Here is a 20,903-nt window from a genome sequence, read left to right as displayed (position 1 = left end):
TCAGATCCATCTGGGGCATCATGGGTAACTGCTGTGGGGGGGTCGGGGGGTCAAAGGGCAGGCAAAAAATGTTGGGGTCTAAATTATACGCGTGTTGAAGGTAAGTGGAGTGAGTCAACTCTCCCTGTGTCTTATCGCTCCTACGTGGTTGGTAATGTGTCACGGACTACCTTCTGGGATGTTTCAGGCTTAGGCGAGGTTGACAGTGGCCCAGTTTTCCATTCACTGGACAACACATCCTGCTTTTTCCTCTGCTCATTCTCCTGCTCTGCTTGCTGCCGGGGGGGAGTGTGTTATAAAGTGTGTGTTATAAAGACATTTGTAATCATTTATGTATGGAACACTGTCACATTAATGCAACAGTTACTGTTTGATGTGTGGCAAAGAGCTCAGCTCGTCTCTGTTGATACATTAACGTACTTACGTTTTAATAGTCGGCTGGTATAAGTACGAATGATCGAATGAATGATCGAATGAATTGAATCAATGAACAACGTAATCAGTCAACGTGGTGACTAACCTTATAGGCCTTGATGAACCTAACAAAGACGGGGAAGAACATGGAGGGAGGTGTGGTTTTAGGGTTCTCTCCAAAGTACTCCACCGCTGATTCATACACATCCTAAAATGAGAGGGGGGAAAAAAAGATCATACCTCCATTACACTGTACCTCATTGCTTTCTGTAGCAGTACTGTTTTACAAATATTATTAGCCTCTCCTAAATTAATTTAGTATAGTGCAATAAAACTGTTACTAGGTTAGCCACTGTGATTATTATTATTTGACCCTGCTGGTCATCTATGAACGTTTGAACATCTTGGCCATGTTCTGTTATAATCTCCACCCAGCACAGCCAGAAGAGGACTGGCCACCCCTCAGAGCCTGGTTCACCCCATAGGTTTCTTCCTAGGTTCCTGCCTCTCTCAAGAGTTTTTCCTAGCTACTGTGCTTCTACATCTGCATTGCTTGCTGTTTAGGGTTTTAGACTGGGTTTCTGTATAGCACTTTGTGACATCGGCTGATGTAAAAAGGACTTTATAAATACATTTGATTGATATATTAGGCTGTACATTTTGCCACACTGATTGTCAATTTTATATATATATATATATACATTTAGTAGGGAGATTTGACCTGGGCTGTCTTGCCATCTCCTACTACAGAGTCCAGCAGGTCACTGTTGCTGGTGAGGAACTCCTGCAACACAGAGTTGTCTTCGTGTATGGCAAACTCCTTCCGGGTCACCTCCATGCCCCTCTCCAGGGCACGCACGTCCTGCAGAATGCTGTCCAGGGACACCAGAGCAGCCTTGTCCAAGAAGTACAGCTCACTGTGGAAGGTTTGGAGCTCGGGGTATTTCTCCTGGATGATGTTCACTATGAAGTGAAGCAGAGTCTGTCTCCGGTCTGTGGACTTGGTGTCTAACAGCTAGATTGAATAAAAAGAAACAAAGTTGCACACGCTATACAGTACATGCTCCAAACTATTTCATGAGTAAACCTAATAACCAAGAAGGTACCACGTTGCCAAAACTTTGAAGGTCAAATGCAGCTGTTTTTATATAAATATCAAATCATTTCTGGGTAACACTTAAGTACCTTACTGTGCTTGTCTTCAATTAAAATGGTCAAAAAGAAACAAAAAAATAGCTTCTTATCAAAGAGCAATTTCTCAAGCAAGAATTTAGTTAGGACTGCCTGGGAGTGGTCTGAATGGGGAGGGGGAAAACTGAAAACTAGCTGTTATTGGCAGAGAGTGACATCACCAGGCAGGCTGAAATTTCAGGTGCTCTTTTCAAACAGCTCTTAAACTTAAAGGATATTATATTAATTTCCACAACTTCACAGTATTATTCTAACCTCTTAGTGGAAATATATATAAAACACAGGAAAATCATGTTTTTGAGACCCTGGCAGTTAACCCACTGTTCCTAGACCAGTTAACCCACTGTTCCTAGACCAGTTAACCCACTGTTCCTAGACCAGTTAACCCACTGTTCCTAGACCAGTTAACCCACTGTTCCTAGACCAGTTAACCCACTGTTCCTAGACCAGTTAACCCACTGTTCCTAGACCAGTTAACCCACTGTTCCTAGGCCGTCAATTGAAAATAAGAATTTGTTCTTGCCTAGTTAAATAAAGGTTAAAAAAAAGGGTACAGAGTCAAAAGGTTAGCCTGATCCCAGATCTGTATTTGCTTTAGGACAGTGGTAGTCAGAGGGGTCAGTGATAGCACATACAGAACTGAGATCAGATAATCAAGGAATACAGCACCCCATCAAAATGAGAAATACAGTGTGATCAAGAGCAAATGTGTCCAATTCTGATGATCAAGTTGTTACTCGTCTCCAATTAAATCCATTTTGACGTTAATTGATGGTTTGGGTAACTCTGCCTGTCATTGATTATCATCAGCAATCATTGTTAGTTGAGACATCCTCCACAGCTCCAACTTAGTGTCCTATTCATTCAGTCACTGTGGCTAATTCAGAGCAGGCCTGTCACAATCGGTTATCTCTGGATCTCTCACTGAGGTGGAGCCCCATTTGAGTCTATTACCGTAGATAATCAATTAGATGCTGTGCTAAAATGACATTCTGCTAACCCAAGTGAATCTTCCGGACTAAGGTTGGAGTACAAAACCGACGTGCCTCATGGTAGGAAAAGGACCACAAAATGAGCCTCTAACATTTGGTTGATAAATAGAGTACGCTTTATGTTCGAAGTCTTTCCCACCAAGTCGAGACTCTGCAGGCGGAACCCATAGGCTGCTCCTCTCTTGCTGCTGTTCATGTAGTTTCCAAAGGCTAGGATGATCTTAGGAACAGAAGAGGCATACCAAAGTTAGACACCAACATTGTGCCATCATACAAAACTAAACAATATAGCCGCGTACCATCCATGCAGCGTAGCAAAAGAGCAGTCTCCTAAACGGTACCTCAAGGATCTTCTTCAGCTTGCTAGAGGACTTGATTGACATTGAGGCAGCGATGATTGCATTGAGTTGCTGTTGGAGAGATGGGAACATATTATGGTGATCTCTGGTATTTTGGGGAAGCTTTGTGCATTCGACTAGATGATAAAGCATTGAAACAATCTCGAAATAACATTGTTTTCAGTATTTCTACTGACCGGCTGGATGAGCTGGATGCTCTCTGGGAAGTTGCCCATGAAGGTGAGCGTACTGATGCGCTGGGGCAGGCGGGGGATCTTGCCAAAGCGTACCATAAAGCGGTCCTCCTCGGGGAGCTCGTCCAGGGGCCTCCCGTCTCGCTCGTAGTTCTGGATGAGCTTGACTTCGTACTCTGAGGGGATGAAACGCTCCAGCAGCTCTAGGAAGTCCAGGCTCAGAGCTTCCTGGTTATACCTGTATGGGAGGGGCAAGAGAAAGTGGAGAGAGCCAGGGTTATGTACAAGTACTACTTCATACTACTTGTACAACTACTATGCTGTTCATACACTCCGATTATTGTAAACTGACAATAGAAGTGAGTTATGAGTGTCGTGATCCTTCACACACTTCACATCGGTTACAAGCTTATCAGTTACAATCACATGCTTAGTAAAACCACAGCTAACTATACATTCCTCTCTCTGGCTGTGCATAGTCACACTACAAAAAGGTATACATTTAACATTTTGGTCATCCAACCGCTCTTATCCAGAGCGACTTACAGTCAATGCATTCAACTATATATAGTAGTACTACTTCTAGTCTTACGCACAATTTACATGTAGTATCATTTTCTTATAACTTGATAACAGACACATACGTCTCTATGGAAGTACAGATGTCTGATGCGGCCATGCCTCCCTTGCGCAGGGTGATGGCGAGGTTCTTGGCTCTGTTGGGCTCCAGTAGGGACACTTTGCTGGGGGTCTTCTGGGCCACCTTCGCTCTCAGGGGCCCCACGTCAACCGGGGCAGTCTGAGCCTTGGTCTTAAACTGCTCCTCAAAGGCATCCATGTTTAGCACCTAGGACATGGAGTGGAGAGGTGGATGACTAATGCAGGTGCTGTTGGTAATGTCCAAACTGTGCGATTTACAGTTTAAACAAGTCGTTGATTCGGCAGGAAATGTTGTCATATGACGGGAGACAGATCAGATAGAGGGAGAAATACAAAAGGATTTCAGGATGACAGAAGAAAGAGAAACGAGAGAGCGGCTGAGACAGAGAAAGAGGGATGGAAAGACTGGAAGGAGAAGAAAGGGAATCACATACAGACGAGGACAGATTGAGATGGACAAGAATACAGATTGTAAGCAGATAGCTAGTAGACTAGGGTGGTCTCACCCCCAGCACGAGCTCATCATTCAGCTCATTGAAGACGGTTCCAGACACCTGGTTGGGTTTAAGGGCCTGCCAGTTGAGTGAAGGCATACGGTACTTAGTCTGAATGGGCTTCTTGTTTCTGTTACCTGTCCAGAAGAGGAACACGTTGTGTTTCATTGTGTAAAACCATTTCTAAACGGCCAGTCCTTGTTTAGTGGGATCCACTTAACTGAACGTTTTGTCATTAGAAACACGACTGACAGAACTATCTTGACCTATCGCGTGTTAGCTTACCAGTGTGTCCATCAGGCATACCCCCAAATGGTGGGGGCATTCCACCGCCCGGAGGTGGTGGGGGCATACCACCCGCTGGAGGAGGTGGGGGCGGAGGAGGTGGTGCAGTCGAGCATGTAGGGGGAGGAGGAGGAGGAGGGGCGGGGGGGGAGGAGGGGCATGTGCTGTGGCCTCTGTTGTACCAGCTAATTGTGGAGGAGGGGGAGGGACTACTGATGTGGGAGGGCCCTCGACAGTCGCGAAGTGTTCTGTGGATGCAGGGAAAATGAAACAATGTCATTTTGATATGATGAATTTGATTCCATAAACCAAACTAAATTAATATTTGAAGAATTTATTTCCAAAGCATAATATCTACCAATTTTTCACATTTGTGTCTTTCATCAGAAATGATTGCTGATGGGTATCTTTCATTTCATTTCATTAAATATGACTGTTCTCAGATTTTTTATTCATAGATTTGAGAACGCTATATATTCATTGTTTAGCTGGAATGGAATGTTCGTATCCAATATGTGGTTGTCTAACCTATCCATCTTATAGGCCGAGTGCAGTCAAAAACATGATTTCCTGTGTTTTATATCCAAAATAATGGAAACACTTGAGTAAAAGAGATAAAAGTATATTGAAAGTAGGTGCTTCCACCACGGTGCGGTTCATGATTTAATTAAGCAATTGACATCCCATCATACTTAGGGTCATGTATAAAAAATACTGGGCAGGCTATTATTTTGGCTACCATGGCTCTGCCCCCATAGGACAACAATGCCCCCATACACAGGGCAAGAGTGGTCACTGAATGGTTTGATAAGCATGAAAACAAACCATATGCCATGGCCGTCTCAGTCTGTCGTGCTCTAGATGGCACGGTATAATTCAATTGGCAATGGGGACTGAAGTACACAAAACTTTTACCTTTATATCTGAAGCATGGTAAGAACTAACTCTGTGCATGCAGGCACTCGTCAAACTGCAAGACAGCTCATTTACATATCCCCTTGACCTTCAACCTCAAGAGTGATACTGATTGGCTGTTACGCACAAGAGAGTTATGGACTACCATTAAAAGGTGTATAACTCCATATATTACATCCCCCCCTCTTAGTTAGAGCTTACAAGCAAACATAACCTTTTAACAAAACTTTTTTTAAACAAGAATATAGTCATTTTAATACTGCTGTAGAGTCAATGGTAGATGGTGGTCTAGTTCCACTTACAATACCAGGTTTTCCATCTGACTCACTCAAGCACATAGTCCTGTAGCCTCGCTGGTAGTTTAGTACACCTGGCTGTCTGGTGCACTGACTGGTGTGAGTCTCTATGACAGAGGGTTCCGGTGCACTGACTGGTGTGAGTCTCTATGACAGAGGGTTCCGGTGCACTGACTGGTGTGAGTCTCTATGACAGAGGGTTCCGGTGCACTGACTGGTGTGAGTTTCTATGACAGAGGGTTCCAGTGCACTGACTGGTGTGAGTCTCTATGACAGAGGGTTCCGGTGCACTGACTGGTGTGAGTCTCTATGACAGAGGGTTCCGTTGCACTGACTGGTGTGAGTCTCTATGACAGGTGGTTCCGGTGCACTGACTGGTGTGAGTCTCTATGACAGAGGGTTCCGGTGCACTGACTGGTGTGAGTCTCTATGACAGAGGGTTCCGGTGCACTGACTGGTGTGAGTCTCTATGACAGAGGGTTCCGGTGCACTGACTGGTGTGAGTCTCTATGACAGAGGGTTCTGGTACACTGACTGGTGTGAGTCTCTAAGACAGAGGGTTCCGGTGCACTGACTGGTGTGAGTCTCTATGACAGAGGGTTCCGGTGCACTGACTGGTGTGAGTCTCTATGACAGAGGGTTCCGGTGCACTGACTGGTGTGAGTCTCTATGACAGAGGGTTCTGGTACACTGACTGGTGTGAGTCTCTATGACAGAGGGTTCCGGTACACTGACTGGTGTGAGTCTCTAAGACAGAGGGTTCCGGTGCACTGACTGGTGTGAGTCTCTATTACAGAGGGTTCCGGTGCACTGACTGGTGTGAGTCTCTATGACAGAGGGTTCCGGTGCACTGACTGGTGTGAGTCTCTATGACAGAGGGTTCTGGCACACTGACTGGTGTGAGTCTCTATGACAGAGGGTTCCGGTGCACTGACTGGTGTGAGTCTCTAAGACAGAGGGTTCCGGTGCACTGACTGGTGTGAGTCTCTATGACAGAGGGTTTTGGTTCTCTGTCATTTGTCATGTTCAGTCTGTGTTCATTTGTGTCGCCTCTTCGACCTCCTGGTCTGAATCAGAGTCGGTGATTGTGACGTCTTCCTTATCTCTGTACCTGGCTGTTCTGTCAGGTCTGAGATGCTTTCTGTTTCTGCGGTAGCGACCTCCTTCGGGTGTGACGATATCACAATGATCTCGGTTCATCTCTGATTCTCACCACTGTTGCTGGCTGCCATCCTTTTGCCGTCTCCATGCACTCTCTCTCTCCGTCCCGAAACGAAGGAAGCGGTGACGCCATTGTGTCATAGCTCGTCTTCTGCTGCAGCTGTCTGCATTTCAAGCCATGCTGGCCATTTTTGGGAGTCACTGGCTGAAGGGCGGCTTTACTTCCAGGTAGGTTGGAGCATAGGACACGTCCCATGAGTAGCTGAGCAGGGGAGTACTGCAGACCCCGGGGCAGGTGTGTTTCTCAGGTTCGGGAGAGCTGCGTGAGGGTCGACACCTGTCTATGATGCCGACTTCAGCACGTTTTTCACTGACTGAATGGCCCTCTCAGCCATTCCGTTTGACTGGGGAAAACCCTGGACTGGAATGAGTGATTTTGAAACCCCACTCTTTTGCACCAACTGAGCCATCTCAGCACCTGAAAAGGGTACATGATCTGCAATCAGTTCAGCTGCAATACCATGTCTAGCAAACACAGCTTTGAACTTTGCTACGACAGTACCTGATGTCTTGTCCGACAGCCTCAGCACCTCTGGATATTTGGAGTAGTTGTCCACTATCAGAAGCAATTAGCGTCCTTGGAACTTAAACATATCAACAGCGTTTTTTTGCCATGGAGTGTCAGGCACTGTGTGTGGTAGGAGTGGTTCCTTTTGGTTGCTGGGCGTTTTTTCTTGACAGGAAGTGCACGATTCGACCGTCATTCAGACATCATCAGCGAGGCCTGGCCAATACATGCGAGCTCTGGCAAGCGCTAAGGAGCGTTGAATGCCCTGATTTGCAATGGGGAGCCTCTTAAGTACCTCAGGTCTAAAAGTCTTTGGGAATGATAATACGTTTGTTTACCGGGAGTAGTCCATCTTCAATGTAAAGAGAGTCTCTGATGTGCCAGTAGGTTTGCGCTTTCAGTGGTGCACTTTTCTTCACCCATCTCTGTGCAGGTTCCTCAGCAGCTACATCTCACTGTGTGCCTCTCTGACTGCTCCCAGCTGCTGCATAACAGCACCCTCCAGTGGCTGATGTGTGGAGACCACTTAAATGACTTTCTCGTCACTGAGGTCACAATCTTCATGTGTGGCAGTCTGGGGTACAGCCCTGGACAGGGTGTCTGTTTTTAACATGTCTTTACCTGGGGTGTAGACGATGTGAATGTCATATTTCTGTATTTGAAGCAGCGTCCTTCGAAGAACGGATTGGCAGGCGCCTTTCCAATGGACTTGGTGATTACAGCCTCAAGTGGTTTGTGGGCAGATTGAACTCTGACCGGGACACCATAGACATACTGGTGTAACGTCGTCAGTGCAAACAAGATTACCAGGAGTTCTTTTCCTATCTGGGCATAATTTTGTTCTGCCCCAGACAGAGCTCTGGATGCAAAGGCTATAGGCTGTTAACCTTGCATCCAAGTCCCTCTTTGGATGCATCAGCTTGTATTTCAATCTCTTCCTGTGGATTGAAGAGTTTCAGCAGCGGCGTAAGGGAGATGGCTTTCTTCAGTCTCTCCAGTGCTGCTTGTTGTTCTGGGTGCCACTGCCATGCCATGTCCTTCCTGAGGAACATTCTGAGTGGTGCAGTGAGCGTGGCTTCATCTTAAGATGTACTGGGTTAGGAAACGTGTGTCATACCCAGTAATCTCTGTCGACCTTTTCTGTCTTCTGGTGGGGGTGTCTGTGTGACTGCTGTCACCTTGATGGCGGGCCCCGTGTACTTCCCTTCACTCACCATGTCATGTATCTTGTCAGCATTGAACCTCACATTCAGACGGATGGCTCTGTCCATCACCTGCTGTAGAATGCGGTCATGCTCTTCTTCGGTGGCTGCTGCAATTGTCAGGTCATCTGCAATTACACAGACACCATCAGTGTCACCAAAACTCTCCGAGTGGATCTGCTGAAATACCTTCGCTGGCACTTTTTACACCAAAAGGTAAGCGATTAAACCGGCACCTGGGGTATTGAATGTCCAAAGATCAGCTGATTCTTGCCAATACGCCTCCTTCTCATCTAGGATAGTGAATCTCTTCTTGCCCGCTAGTTGGCATTGCACATCCTCTGAGGTGGGAATGGAGAAGTGTTGGCGCTGTATGGCCTTGTTCAGGTCCTTAGGATCCAAACACACACTGAGAGAGACATTTTTATTTTGTGTTATGACCTGGCTGTTCACCCACGCTGATGGTTTTGTTACTTTGCTGACCACACCCCTCTGCTCTTGAATGTCCAATGTCTCTTTCAGCTGGTCGAGCACAGCATATGGGACTGAACAGGAGGGACTTTTGGATCAATGTAGATGTGGTGCTGGCCTGGAAACTCACCGAGTTCTTCAAACCCAGATGCATAGCGCTTGAGTAGCTCTTCCTTGGAGCATGGCGGTAGTGGTATGTCAGATGCACTCAGGCCTCTCTGCCTAGTAGTGGTGTGTCAGATGCACTAATGCCTGTCTGCCTAGTAGTGGTGTGTCAGATGCACACAGGCCTCTCTGCCTCATAGTGGTGTGTCAGATGCACTAATGCCTCTCTGTCTAGTAGTGGTGTGTCAGATACACAGGCCTCTCTGTCTAGTAGTGGTGTGGCAGATGCACACAGGCCTTTTTGCCTAGTAGTGGTGTGTCAGATGCACACAGGCCTTTCTGCCTAGTAGTGGTGTGTCAGATGCACTAATGCCTCTCTGCCTAGTAGTGGTGTGTCAGATGCACACAGGCCTTTCTGCCTAGTAGTGGTGTGTCAGATGCACACAAGCCTTTCTGCCTAGTAGTGGTGTGTCAGATGCACTAATGCCTCTCTGCCTAGTAGTGGTGTGTCAGATGCACTCAGGCCTTTCTGCCTAGTAGTGGTGTGTCAGATACACTCAGGCCTCTCTGCCTCGTAGTGGTGTGTCAGATACACACAGGCCTCTTTGCCTAGTAGTGGTATGTCAGATGCACACAGGCCTTTCTGCCTAGGAGTGGTGTGTCAGATGCACTAATGCCTCTCTGCCTCATAGTGGTGTGTCAGATAAACACAGGCTACTTTGCCTAGTAGTAGTGTGTCAGATGCACACAGGCCTCTTTGCCTAGTAGTGGTGTGTCAGATACACTAATGCCTCTCTGTCTAGTGGTGGTGTGTAAGATGCACACAGGCCTCTCTGTCTAGTAGTGGTGTGTCAGATGCACTCAGGCCTCTCTGTCTAGTAGTGGTGTGTCAGATGCACACAGGCCTCTCTGTCTAGTAGTGGTGTGTCAGATGCACTCAGGCCTCTCTGTCTAGTGGTGGTGTGTCAGATGCACTCAGGCCTCTCTGTCTAGTAGTGGTGTGTCAGATGCACTCAGGCCTCTCTGCCTCAAAGTGGTGTGTCAGATGCACTCAGGCCTCTCTGCCTCAAAGTGGTGTGTCAGATACACACAGGCCTCTCTGTCTAGTAGTGGTGTGTCAGATGCACTCAGGCCTCTCTGCCTCAAAGTGGTGTGTCAGATGCACTCAGGCCTCTCTGCCTCATAGTGGTGTGTCAGATGCATCTGTAACACAGAACTGTAGATGGGCTTGTTTGTGCACTTGCTATGTCATATGCCCTTTGGTTTAATGCGGGTGCCTCCATAGGCTATGAGTACAGTCTCAGCCTCTTTCACTTTGAATTGCTAGGGCAATTTGTCTCCTATTGCTTGTGGAAGCACATTGGCTTTAGCTCCAGTGTCTAACTTAAAGTTGACCGCCTGTCCCCCTATACGGAAGTTTGTGGGCCAGCCAGCATATTTTTTACATGCTTGTGTCACTGCACCTATGAACAAAATGTCTACTTCCTTGACCTCGGTTTTAACAGTAGCAACTTCTGCCCCTGATGTACACACTGCTGCTAAGTCATTTCTCTTGACATATTTTTTTTTAACACTCAATATTAAACGCAGGACACCCCTTTGATTTGTGTGTTTTTCCACACTTGCCACAAGTCTTTGTCTGCTGCGCGCTGGTGAAGTGCGCGGCCTGCCTTTGTTCTGACTCGTGATTGCTTAAGATGGCGGCCCTTTTTTCCCCCACGGCACGCGCAAACTGTTCCGTGCTACTGCTAGCTGACATAGCTTTAGCCTGAGCTGATGAAACTTCTTTTGCACGGCAAACAAACAAATCTATGGCCTGAGCTAAGGTTAAATCTGAAATGGAGAGTAGTTTCTCTCTTAGTCCACTATCTGTGACACTAAACACAATTCTGCCCCTTAGCATTAGATCCTCTGTGTCTGAACTCACAGCTGCACTCAGTCTCAGTTCGGTTATACTCTTGTCAACAACTGCCTGTTCGTCGAACTTCGGTGCCCAACACGGATGTCTCTGGAACACAGTATTCCTGGGTGGAGTAGTTATCAAATGCTTTCATCACCTGGGCCAGTTTCTTGTTTTCCGGGCCGGCATATGTGGTCTCCATCTTATTGTATATCTCCAGCGCGTCTTCGCCGATGCAGTGTAGCAAAATTGCTATTGTCCTAGCCTCTGGCTTGTCATTTAGACCACTGGCTAAGTAGTACAAGTTCAGTATTTGTTCCCATTTCTGCCAGTTTTCTGCAAGGTTTCCAGTCAGCAACAGCTGACTATAGCAAAGTAACAGCTAACAATAGCAAAGTATGTTGTTTCACTCAAGTTAGCGTTAGCCTGCTAACTAGCCACTCATTTTAGTAGTCTGCTGGTGAAGTCATCATTCTCACTCATGCAGTTCAATCTTCTGCCACTTCTGACACCACATCGTGCTCTAGATGGCACGATATAATTACATTGACAATGGCGACTGAAGTCCTATAACCTTTACCTTTATATCTGAAGCATGGTAAGAACTAACTCTGTGCATGCAGGCACACATCTAACTGCAAGACCGCTCATTTACATATCCCCTTTGACCTTCAACCTTAAGAGTGATACTGATTGGCTGTTAAACACAAGTTAGTTATGGCCTATCATTGATTTTTTTTTTTACTTAACCTTTATTTAACTAGGCAAGTTAGTTAAGAACAAATTCTTATTTACAATGACTGTCTACCAAAACGCAAAAGGCCTCCTGCGGGGACAGGGGCTGGGATTAAAAATACAGAAATATAGGACAAAACACACATCACGGCCAGAGACACACCACAACACTACATAAAGAGAGACCTAAGACAACAACATAGCATGGCAGCAACACAACATGACAACAACATGGCAGCAGCACAACATGGTAGCAGCACAAAACATGTAACAAACATTATTGGGCACAGACAACAGCACAAAGGGCAAGAAGGTAGAGACAACAATACATCATGCAAAGCAGTCACAACTGTCAGTAGGAATGTCCATGATTGAGTCTTTGAATGAAGAGATGGAGATAAAACTGTCCAGTTTGAGTGTTTGTTGCAGCTCGTTCCAGTCACTAGCTTCAGCGAACTGAAAAGAGGAGCGACTGTGTGCTTTGGGGACCTTTAACAGAATGTGACTGGAGAACGGGTGTTGTATGCGGAGGATAAGGGCTGCAGTAGGTATCTCAGATAGGGGGGAGTGAGGCCTAAGAGGGTTTTATAAATAGGCATCAACCTGTGGGTCTTGAGTCAGGTATACAGAGATGACCAGTTTACAGAGGAGTAATGCAGTAGTAGCTCTAGCTCTAAACCCTCAGAGGTAGTAATCACACCGGTTGGGAGAGGGGCATTCTTCTTACCAAACCACATTACCTTTGTTTTGGAGGTGTTCAGAACAGGGTTAAAGGCAGAGAAAGCTGGTTGGACACCAAGAAAGCTTTATTGTAGAGCGTTTAACACAAAATCCAGGGAGGGGCCAGCTGAGTATAAAACAGTATCATCTGCATATACATGAATAAAAGAGCTTCCTACTGTCTGAGCTATGTTGTTGATGTAAATTGAGAAGAGCGTGGGGCCTAGGATCGAGCCTAGGGGTACTCCCTTGTGACAGGCACACTGCACTTCATACACTGTACTCTTTGAGAGAGGTAGTTAGCAAACCAGGCCAAATACCCTTCAGAGACACCAATGCTCCTTAGCCGACCCACAAGAATGGTATGGTCTACCCTATCAAAAGCTTTGGCCAAGTCAATAAAAATAGCAGCACAACATTGCTTAGCATCAAGGGCAATTGTGACATCATTTAGGACCTTTAAGGTTACAGTGACACATTCATAACTTGAGCAGAAACCAGAATGCATACCAGAGAGAATACTATTGACATCAAGATTATTGAGAAGTTTTTCCAACACTTTTGATAAACGAGGCAAAATTGAAATAGGCCTATAACAGTTAGGATCAGCTTGATCTCCCCCTTTAAATGAAGGACGCACCGTGGCTGCCTTCCAAGCAATGGGAAGTTCCCCAGAGAGAAGACACAGGTTAAAAAGGTCAGAGATATAGGCTTGGTGATAGGGGCTGCAACTTTAAAGCAGAAAGGATCTAAACCATCTGACCCAGATGTCTTTTCGGGGTAAAGTGTAAGGAGCTCCTTCAGCACCTCAGAATCCATGACTGCCTATAAGGGAGAAACTTATTAGAAGGGGCAGGGGGAAAAGAGGGAGGAGCATCGGGGCTAGTGGTATTAGAAGGGGTGGGAGATGAGGAAATGTTGGACGGGCAATGAGGCATGGCTGAGTCGAATAGGAATCCTGACTTAATGAAGTGGTGATTAAAGAGCTTAGACATGTGCTCCTAGTCATTAACAGCTACATCATCAACATTAAGGGACATGGGCAGCTGTGAGGAGAAGGGCTTATTCTCCAGGTCTTTAATCATTTTCCAGAACTTCTTGGAGTTAGACCCACTTAGAGAGAACTGCTCCTTAAAATAACTAACTTTGGCCCTCCGGATAGCCGTTAGTGCAGTTATTTCTCATGAGAATGAGAGCCAGTCAGCATGAGTATGCGTGTGCTGAGCTTTTCTCCAAATTGAATTCTTGAGGTGGAGTAACTCATCATTAAAGGTGTGTAGCTCCATATATTACACAGTCACCAGATCTCAACCAAAGAGAACACGTATGGGTATTCTGGACCAATTCTGGACATACTGTGAAACTGTGAAAATTATAATAATGTAAGAGTTGTTTGAAAAGACCACTGAAATTACAGCCTGTTTTGGTGGGATGGAGTTTTGGCCTACCTGGTGACATAAATTACAATGCCTTCAGAAAGCATTGACACCCCTTTACTATTTCAGCATTTTATTATGTTACAGCCTGAATTTAAAATGTATTAAATTCAGATATTTTTGGGTCACTGGCCTACACACAACACCCTTTAATGTAGAAGTGGAATTATGTTTTCAGACATTTCTACAAATTAATAAAACATGGAAAGCTGAAATGTCTTGTGTCAATAAGTATTCAACCCCTTTGGTACAGTACAATTCAAAAAGCAGCCATTGAATATCCCTTTGAGCATGGTGAAGTTGTTTATTACACTGTGGATGGTGTAACAATACGCACAGTCATTACAAAGATACAGGAGTCCTTCCTAACTCAGTTGCTGGAGAGGAAGGAAATCTCTCAGGGATTTCACCATGAGGCCAATGGTGTGTGACTTTAAAACAGTTACAGTGTTTAATGGCTGTGATAGTGTAAAACTGAGGATGGATCAACAACATTGTAGTGACTCCACAATACTAACCTAATTGACAGAGTGAAATGAAGGAAGCCTGCACAGAATACAAATATTCCAAAACATGCATCCTGTTTGCAACAAGGCACTAAAGTAGTACTGCAAAAAAATGTGGCTAAGAAACTAACTTGTTGTTCTGAATACAAAGTGTTACAGTATGTTTGGGGCAAATCCAATACAACACATTACCGAGTACCACTTTTCAGGATAAAAAAAAGAAATGGAATGGAGCTAAGCACATGCAAAATCCTAGAGGAAAACCTGGTTCAGTCTGCTTTCCACCAGACACTGGGAAATTAATTCACCTTTCAGAAGGAAAATAACATTAAACACAAGGCCATAGCTACACTGAAGTTGCTTACCAAGAAGATAGTGAATGTTCCTGAGTGGTTGAGTTACAGTTTTGACTTAAATTTACTTGAAATGTACTTGAATTTGAATTTAATCTATGGCAAGACCTGAAAATGGTTGTCTAGCAATGATCAACAACCAATTTGACAGAGCTTGAATCATTTTTTAAAGAATAAATGGGCAAATGTTGCACAATCCAGGTGAGGAAAGCTATTAGAGACCCAGAAAGACTCACAGCTGTGCTTCTACAAAGTATTGACTCAGGTGTGTGAATACTTATGTAAATGAGATATTTATGTATTTCAGTTTCAATAAATGTGCAAACATTTTCACTTTGTCATTATGGGGTTTTGTGTGTAGATTTAAAAAAAAAATTTTTTTCCCAAACCTCTCTGTCAATAATAGCTATAGTTTTCTGTTTTCCCCTCCCCACTCTACTCCCAGACAGTCCTAGCTAAATTATGGCTTGAGAAATTGCTATTTTTCTTTATTTTTTGACCATTTTAATTTAAAACAATCACAGTGAGGTACTTAATTTTTACCAAGAAATTATTTGACATTGAGATAAAAACAGCTGCATTGGACCTTTAAGTTGCCTTGGATCAGATATTCTGCTTGAATGACTAAAATGTCAAATGTACATTTTTTCATACATATCTCATATTACTGTATTTAAATATATATATACTTATATATGTACTTATTTGTTTCATTTTACTGTGAAAAACCTAGCAATACTATTTATTTTTCTGAGAGTGAGCCTGGTACATAGCATTGATAACATGATAATTTGTCTCTCTGAAAATAAACCAGTAATAGATTTTAACAAATACCTGTCTGTCATTAAACAACCCCATGCCATGACTAGATAGTGTAAAAAAACACACCAATCTCTTTCATAATTTCTTTAAATAATAAAAGCTAATTTTCCCAACATTTCAGAAAATTGATATCTAGCATTTTGCAATGAAACTCTTGATTTCTGACATGGTTTCTGAGCCCATGTGTGTGGCTTGTAGCTTACCTGTTTTTGCAGGGATGGAAACAGGAGGGATGACAGGGACCACATGGAGGTCCAGGTGTCCCGAGGACGTGCGCTCCATTCGAATCAGCCCCTGGCACACAAGCCCCTGAACTTTCTCCTCCAGCTCCGCTAAGGCCTGGGCCAAACGATCTCTATCCCTCGCCCGCTCTTTTTCCCTCTCTCGTTCTATCTCTCGCTCTATCTCCCGCTGTTGTAGAATGGTCCCCTGGGCACAGGACTCACGCAGACTCTCCTGTTACACAGACAAACATGTCCGTGTGTTAGCCCTCTGAGCTATAGCCTAGGCATTAGCTCGGGATCTAACGCAAGTCTTCTTTGTGAATGTAATGGACTGTGGTTAGATGATAGGTCTACCTTTAGGAGCTCCACCTCTTTGGTGGTCTGGATGAGTTGCTTCTCCAGCTCAGACACTTTCTCTAACGCCTCCCTCTCGCTTTCTTCCAGTCTGCTGCTTATCTAAAACACACACATGTACATACTTATATAGCCGCACAGACACATGTAGAAGCGCACAGCACATCTACTTACTCTAAACCTTCAACGTGTGTACAAGCAAAGCGTCAAGTTCACCCGGGTGCAACACATCAGAATAGAGGTTACATAGAGGATGTGTGTCCTTTTATGGTATGGTCACCTGTGCATTGTGCTCCTGCAGCTCCTCCATGTGTTCCAACAGGGCGTTCTTGGTCTCTGCATCCTCCAGCAGAGCCCCCACATCAAACACGTTGTCCAGGTAGGCCTGGATCTGCACCAGCAGCCGGTCACTCTCCGTGAACTTTAACCTCTGTGCATGACAGAGGGACACATACACACATACAGTGCATTCGGAAAGTATTGAGACCCCTTCACTTTTTCAAAACGTTGTCACGTTACAGCCTTGTTCTTAAATAAAAAAAGGAAATATCACATTTGCATAAGTATTCAAACCCTTTACTCGGCACTTTGTTGAAGCACCTTTGGCAGCGATTACAGCCTCGAGTCTTCTTGGATATGACGCTACAAGCTTGGCACACCTGTATTTGGGGAGTTTCTCCCATTTGGGGGGCATTGCTGCACAGCTATTTTCAGTTCTCTCCAAAGATGTACGATCGGGTTGAAATCAAGGCTCTGCCTGGGCCACTCAAGAACATTCAGAGACTTGTCCCAAAGCCACTCCTGCATTGTCTTGGCTGTGTGCTTAGGGTCGTTGTCCTGTTGGAAGTTGAATCTTTGCCCCAGTCTGAGGTCCTGAGCACTCTGGAGCAGGTTTTCATTAAGGATCGCTCTGTACTTTGCTAATAATACCAGATAATCGTGTTTCTCATGGTCTGAGTCCATTAGGTGCCTTTTGGCAAACTCCAAGTGGGCTGTCATGTGCCTTACTGAGGAGTGGCTTCCATTTGGCCACTCTACCATAAATGCCTGATTGGTGGAGTGTTGCAGAGATGGTTGTCCTTCTGGAAAGTTCTCCCATCTTCACAGAAGAAATCTGGAGCTCTGTCAGAGTGACCATTGGGTTATTGGTCACCTCCCTGACCAATGCCCTTCTCCCCCGAATGCTCAGTTTAGCCTGGCGGCCAGCTCTAGGAAGAGCCTTGGTGGTTCCAAACGTCTTCCATTTAAGAATGGTGGAGATCACTGTGTACTTGGGGACCTTCAGTGCTGCAGACATTTTTGGGTACACTTTCCTAGACCTGTGCCTCGGCACAATCCTGTCTTGGAGCTCTACGGACAATTCCTTCAACCTCATGGCTTGGTTTTTGATCTGACATGCACTGTCAACTGTGGGACCTTATATACACAGGTGTGTGCTTTTCTAAATAATTTCCAATCAATTGAATTTACCACAGGTGGAAACAGGATGCACCTGAGCTCAATTTTGAGTCTCATAGGGTCAGAATGGTCTGAATATTTATGTAAATAAGGTATTTCATTTTTTATTTTATTTTTTATACATATGCAAACATTTCTTAAAACCTGTTACCGCTTTGTCGTTATGGGGTATTGTGTGTAGATTGATGAGGATTGTTATTTGTTTAATCCATTTTAGAATAAGGCTGTAACGTAACAAAATGTGGAAGAAGTGAAGGGGTCTGAATACTTTCCGAATGCACTGTATATATAGACAAACATAGAGACAAACATACATTACTATTGTTTTATTTAATGATGTGCCCACAAATGCATAATTGGTTTACCTTCAAATGAAGTCTCCTATGACAACAAAACATACTCATTGGAATTATGCGTCCTTAGATTTTTTGGTAATGTTAAGGAAAGACAGCTGTACTAATGTTATAAGTTATAATTATAAGGTATTATAAGTCATATTCTTTAAAAAAAAACTGGGGGTATATTTCGATATTTTCTGAAAATATCTGACCACGTATCAGTGGTTGAGGGGAAACTTCTCTCTGTGATTCTGTATCACTCACCTCTAGATAGTCATCCAGGCCATGGTGGGTAAACTCATACTGCAGATGGACCCTACAGTTCATGTTCTCCACTGAGTGGACCACAATGTTGATGAACTGCATGCACGCCACCTGGTGGACATAAACAGTAGGCGATAGCATGGTACACCTTGGGAAAACTATGCTCGAGTAATTTCAATGGTTTACATCAATGGAGACAAGTTGACATCTACTATAACTTGATTCTCAAGTCTGAGCAATATCTCTTCTGTGTACAGATGGAGATGGACATAAGGAACACCTAATGAACACGAATTGCGCACTTTGGAGCCAGACTCACCATAAAGTCAATGTTGCTTTCTTCATTGCAGAAATACTCCATGAGCTTCTCAAAGCGGCTCATCTCTCCACATACCTTACGAACGACATAGATGGAAGGCGAAAAGTTTTTCGATTGGGCACATAATTCTGCACTGCAACACTACAAATATGCACGGGGGGTACAGCTGGTACAGCCAGCTGTACCCCACGCGGTCTATCTTTCACTTGTTATGCCTCGCCTCTCTCCCACTCTCTCTCCACCACTAGGCCATCACAAATGACTTCAATAATAGAAGTAAACTGACTTTAATAATGGAAGATAAAACATCAGCATTTCTCCTACATACAGAAGTGGGTTCAGAACACTCTGCACTCTAGGAGTAAGTAGTGTGTTTGAAACTGAAATATATCAGTTGGACAACTCTTATTGTGTGATATCCATTATCACGTGTGATATGTCTTTAAGGACTAACGCCACCTTCCCCTCTACCCGCTCATGTCCACTAAATAATGCAGGCCTGCACTTCAACATGCCAGCCTGTACCCCAACAATGCCCACGCTCTGCCACTGTGGGCAACAGGAGCCAGCCTGGCCCGCAGCACTTCCGCCTCCGCTACTTCACTCCTCTACAATGTGCTATCTGTCATCTCTCGCTCTCTCCCTCCATTAGTCTCTCACCCACACAGTCTCTCTGCGCTGTACCGAAACAAGGACCACTCACTGTGCCACTTTTGATGCCAGCTCTGTAACGGATGCTAGGATACTACTCTAAGGTATTGCGTAAACAACGTGTGCGATTGGATATGAGAAGGCGAGAGCTCTGGATACCGCAATTATTGATGACTTTTATCGAGCTGATTTGAAAGAGGGTAGAAAAACTCAATCCCTCTTTAAATATTTCACAACTTTGTGTGTGTTGTTTAACCGATGCCTATCTCTGAGTGTCATATTATAGGTCGTTAAAAATGCGGACTGTAAGTAACCAACACTGATATATCATGTGTTCTGATACTTCCTCAAGCCACCAGACATACGTCATAGGAAACGAGCGAATGTGAGACCTTTTGATAGAGAGTTGTCTGCTCTGGTCAATGTCCATGTAATTATCCGCACTAGGGAGAGGTTTCACATAACTACTGGTCTAGGATCAGCTTCACTCACCCCATTCCTACTTATGCCAATCAGGACTTAAAAGACAAAACTGACCACAGATCAGTGCTTAGGGGCAACTATCCCTAGGTTGCAGTGGGGCCTCAAGTACGAAGAGCTGCCCACTGCTAATAATACCCAGGTCTACATCACAATGTCTGGGTAACCCTATTCATGGAGGTCTTTTTCTGTTGGCAACAGTTGCTCCCTTGACAGACACTGATGAAAGGTCCACAGAAAAGTTCAACTGTCATGTTGCCAACAAATGTTACGAATGTTTGTGCTCCCACCCCCTCCCGCCCCTTCTTTACTTTGTGTCTGCTTATAGGGGACAACTGCCCGACAGCTGCCATGGGGTTCGATGTGTGAAGGGGGTGGTGGGGTTTCAAACTGAGACAGGATGTCTTTGGATGGGCGTTGAGAGTTTGACTTGGAGTGAGCTGTGTTCACACTGCCAGTGTGAGTCAAGGAAAGCACGCAGGTGACTGATGGCCACGTCCTAATTTTTGGAGAGATCTCTGCATGTAACTAATGTAAGCATTGCGTAAAATTGTGCACTGACGTCAATGGGAGATTTGGGAAACTGGGAGCCTCTATGACATGTAATATGATATTGAGAGAGGGGTGTAGGGCTTGTTGGCGAAGAGACTGTCATCTTGGATAACCCTCAAACCTCTTTGAAGTTGTCGAAGGCGGAGAGGATGATGTCATGACCCCCCCTCACTAGACACACGGCAGCCAGCAGCTCCAGCACCAGGGCCTTGGTCCTGATGGGTAGAAGTGTACATTATAATACCCTCATACACACACAAACACGTGCACGTACGCATGCACACACACACGTTTGTTTTACTATTCTTGTGGGGGCCAAACAATTGGTTCCCATTCAAAATCCTATTTTACATAGCCCTTAAACTTAACCTAACCTTAACCCCAAACCCATAAGCCTAACTCCTTACTCTAAACCCTAACTCTATTGTAACCCTGACACTAAACCTAACCGCTAAGCCTAACATAGCCTTTTTTCTTCTGTGTACTGGCGAAATGTCCCCACTTC

General features: G+C 44.8%; 1 protein-coding gene across 1 annotated transcript in view; it reads right to left on the bottom strand.

The window, feature by feature from the left end:
* Positions 1-20,903, bottom strand: part of LOC112224177 (formin-like protein 1) — a 60,489-nt gene that overhangs the window by 2,774 nt on the left and 36,812 nt on the right. Inside the window, 18 exon segments of the mRNA XM_042305924.1 lie at positions 1-31; positions 171-275; positions 521-622; positions 1,136-1,429; positions 2,737-2,817; positions 2,939-3,007; positions 3,133-3,367; positions 3,774-3,976; positions 4,296-4,420; positions 4,569-4,707; positions 4,710-4,741; positions 7,356-7,401; positions 15,984-16,214; positions 16,337-16,438; positions 16,617-16,766; positions 18,397-18,507; positions 18,716-18,790; positions 20,520-20,613. The exon segment at positions 1-31 is cut by the window's left edge and continues 78 nt beyond it. Of these exon segments, the coding sequence (XP_042161858.1) occupies positions 1-31; positions 171-275; positions 521-622; positions 1,136-1,429; positions 2,737-2,817; positions 2,939-3,007; positions 3,133-3,367; positions 3,774-3,976; positions 4,296-4,420; positions 4,569-4,707; positions 4,710-4,741; positions 7,356-7,401; positions 15,984-16,214; positions 16,337-16,438; positions 16,617-16,766; positions 18,397-18,507; positions 18,716-18,790; positions 20,520-20,613 (2,225 nt within the window).

The sequence above is a fragment of the Oncorhynchus tshawytscha genome, linkage group LG25 (genome assembly GCF_018296145.1).
Source record: "Oncorhynchus tshawytscha isolate Ot180627B linkage group LG25, Otsh_v2.0, whole genome shotgun sequence".
NCBI classification, from domain to species: domain Eukaryota; kingdom Metazoa; phylum Chordata; class Actinopteri; order Salmoniformes; family Salmonidae; genus Oncorhynchus; species Oncorhynchus tshawytscha.
The sequence above is the reverse complement of the archived record's forward strand: the minus strand, read 5'-3'. Positions and strand labels throughout refer to the sequence as shown.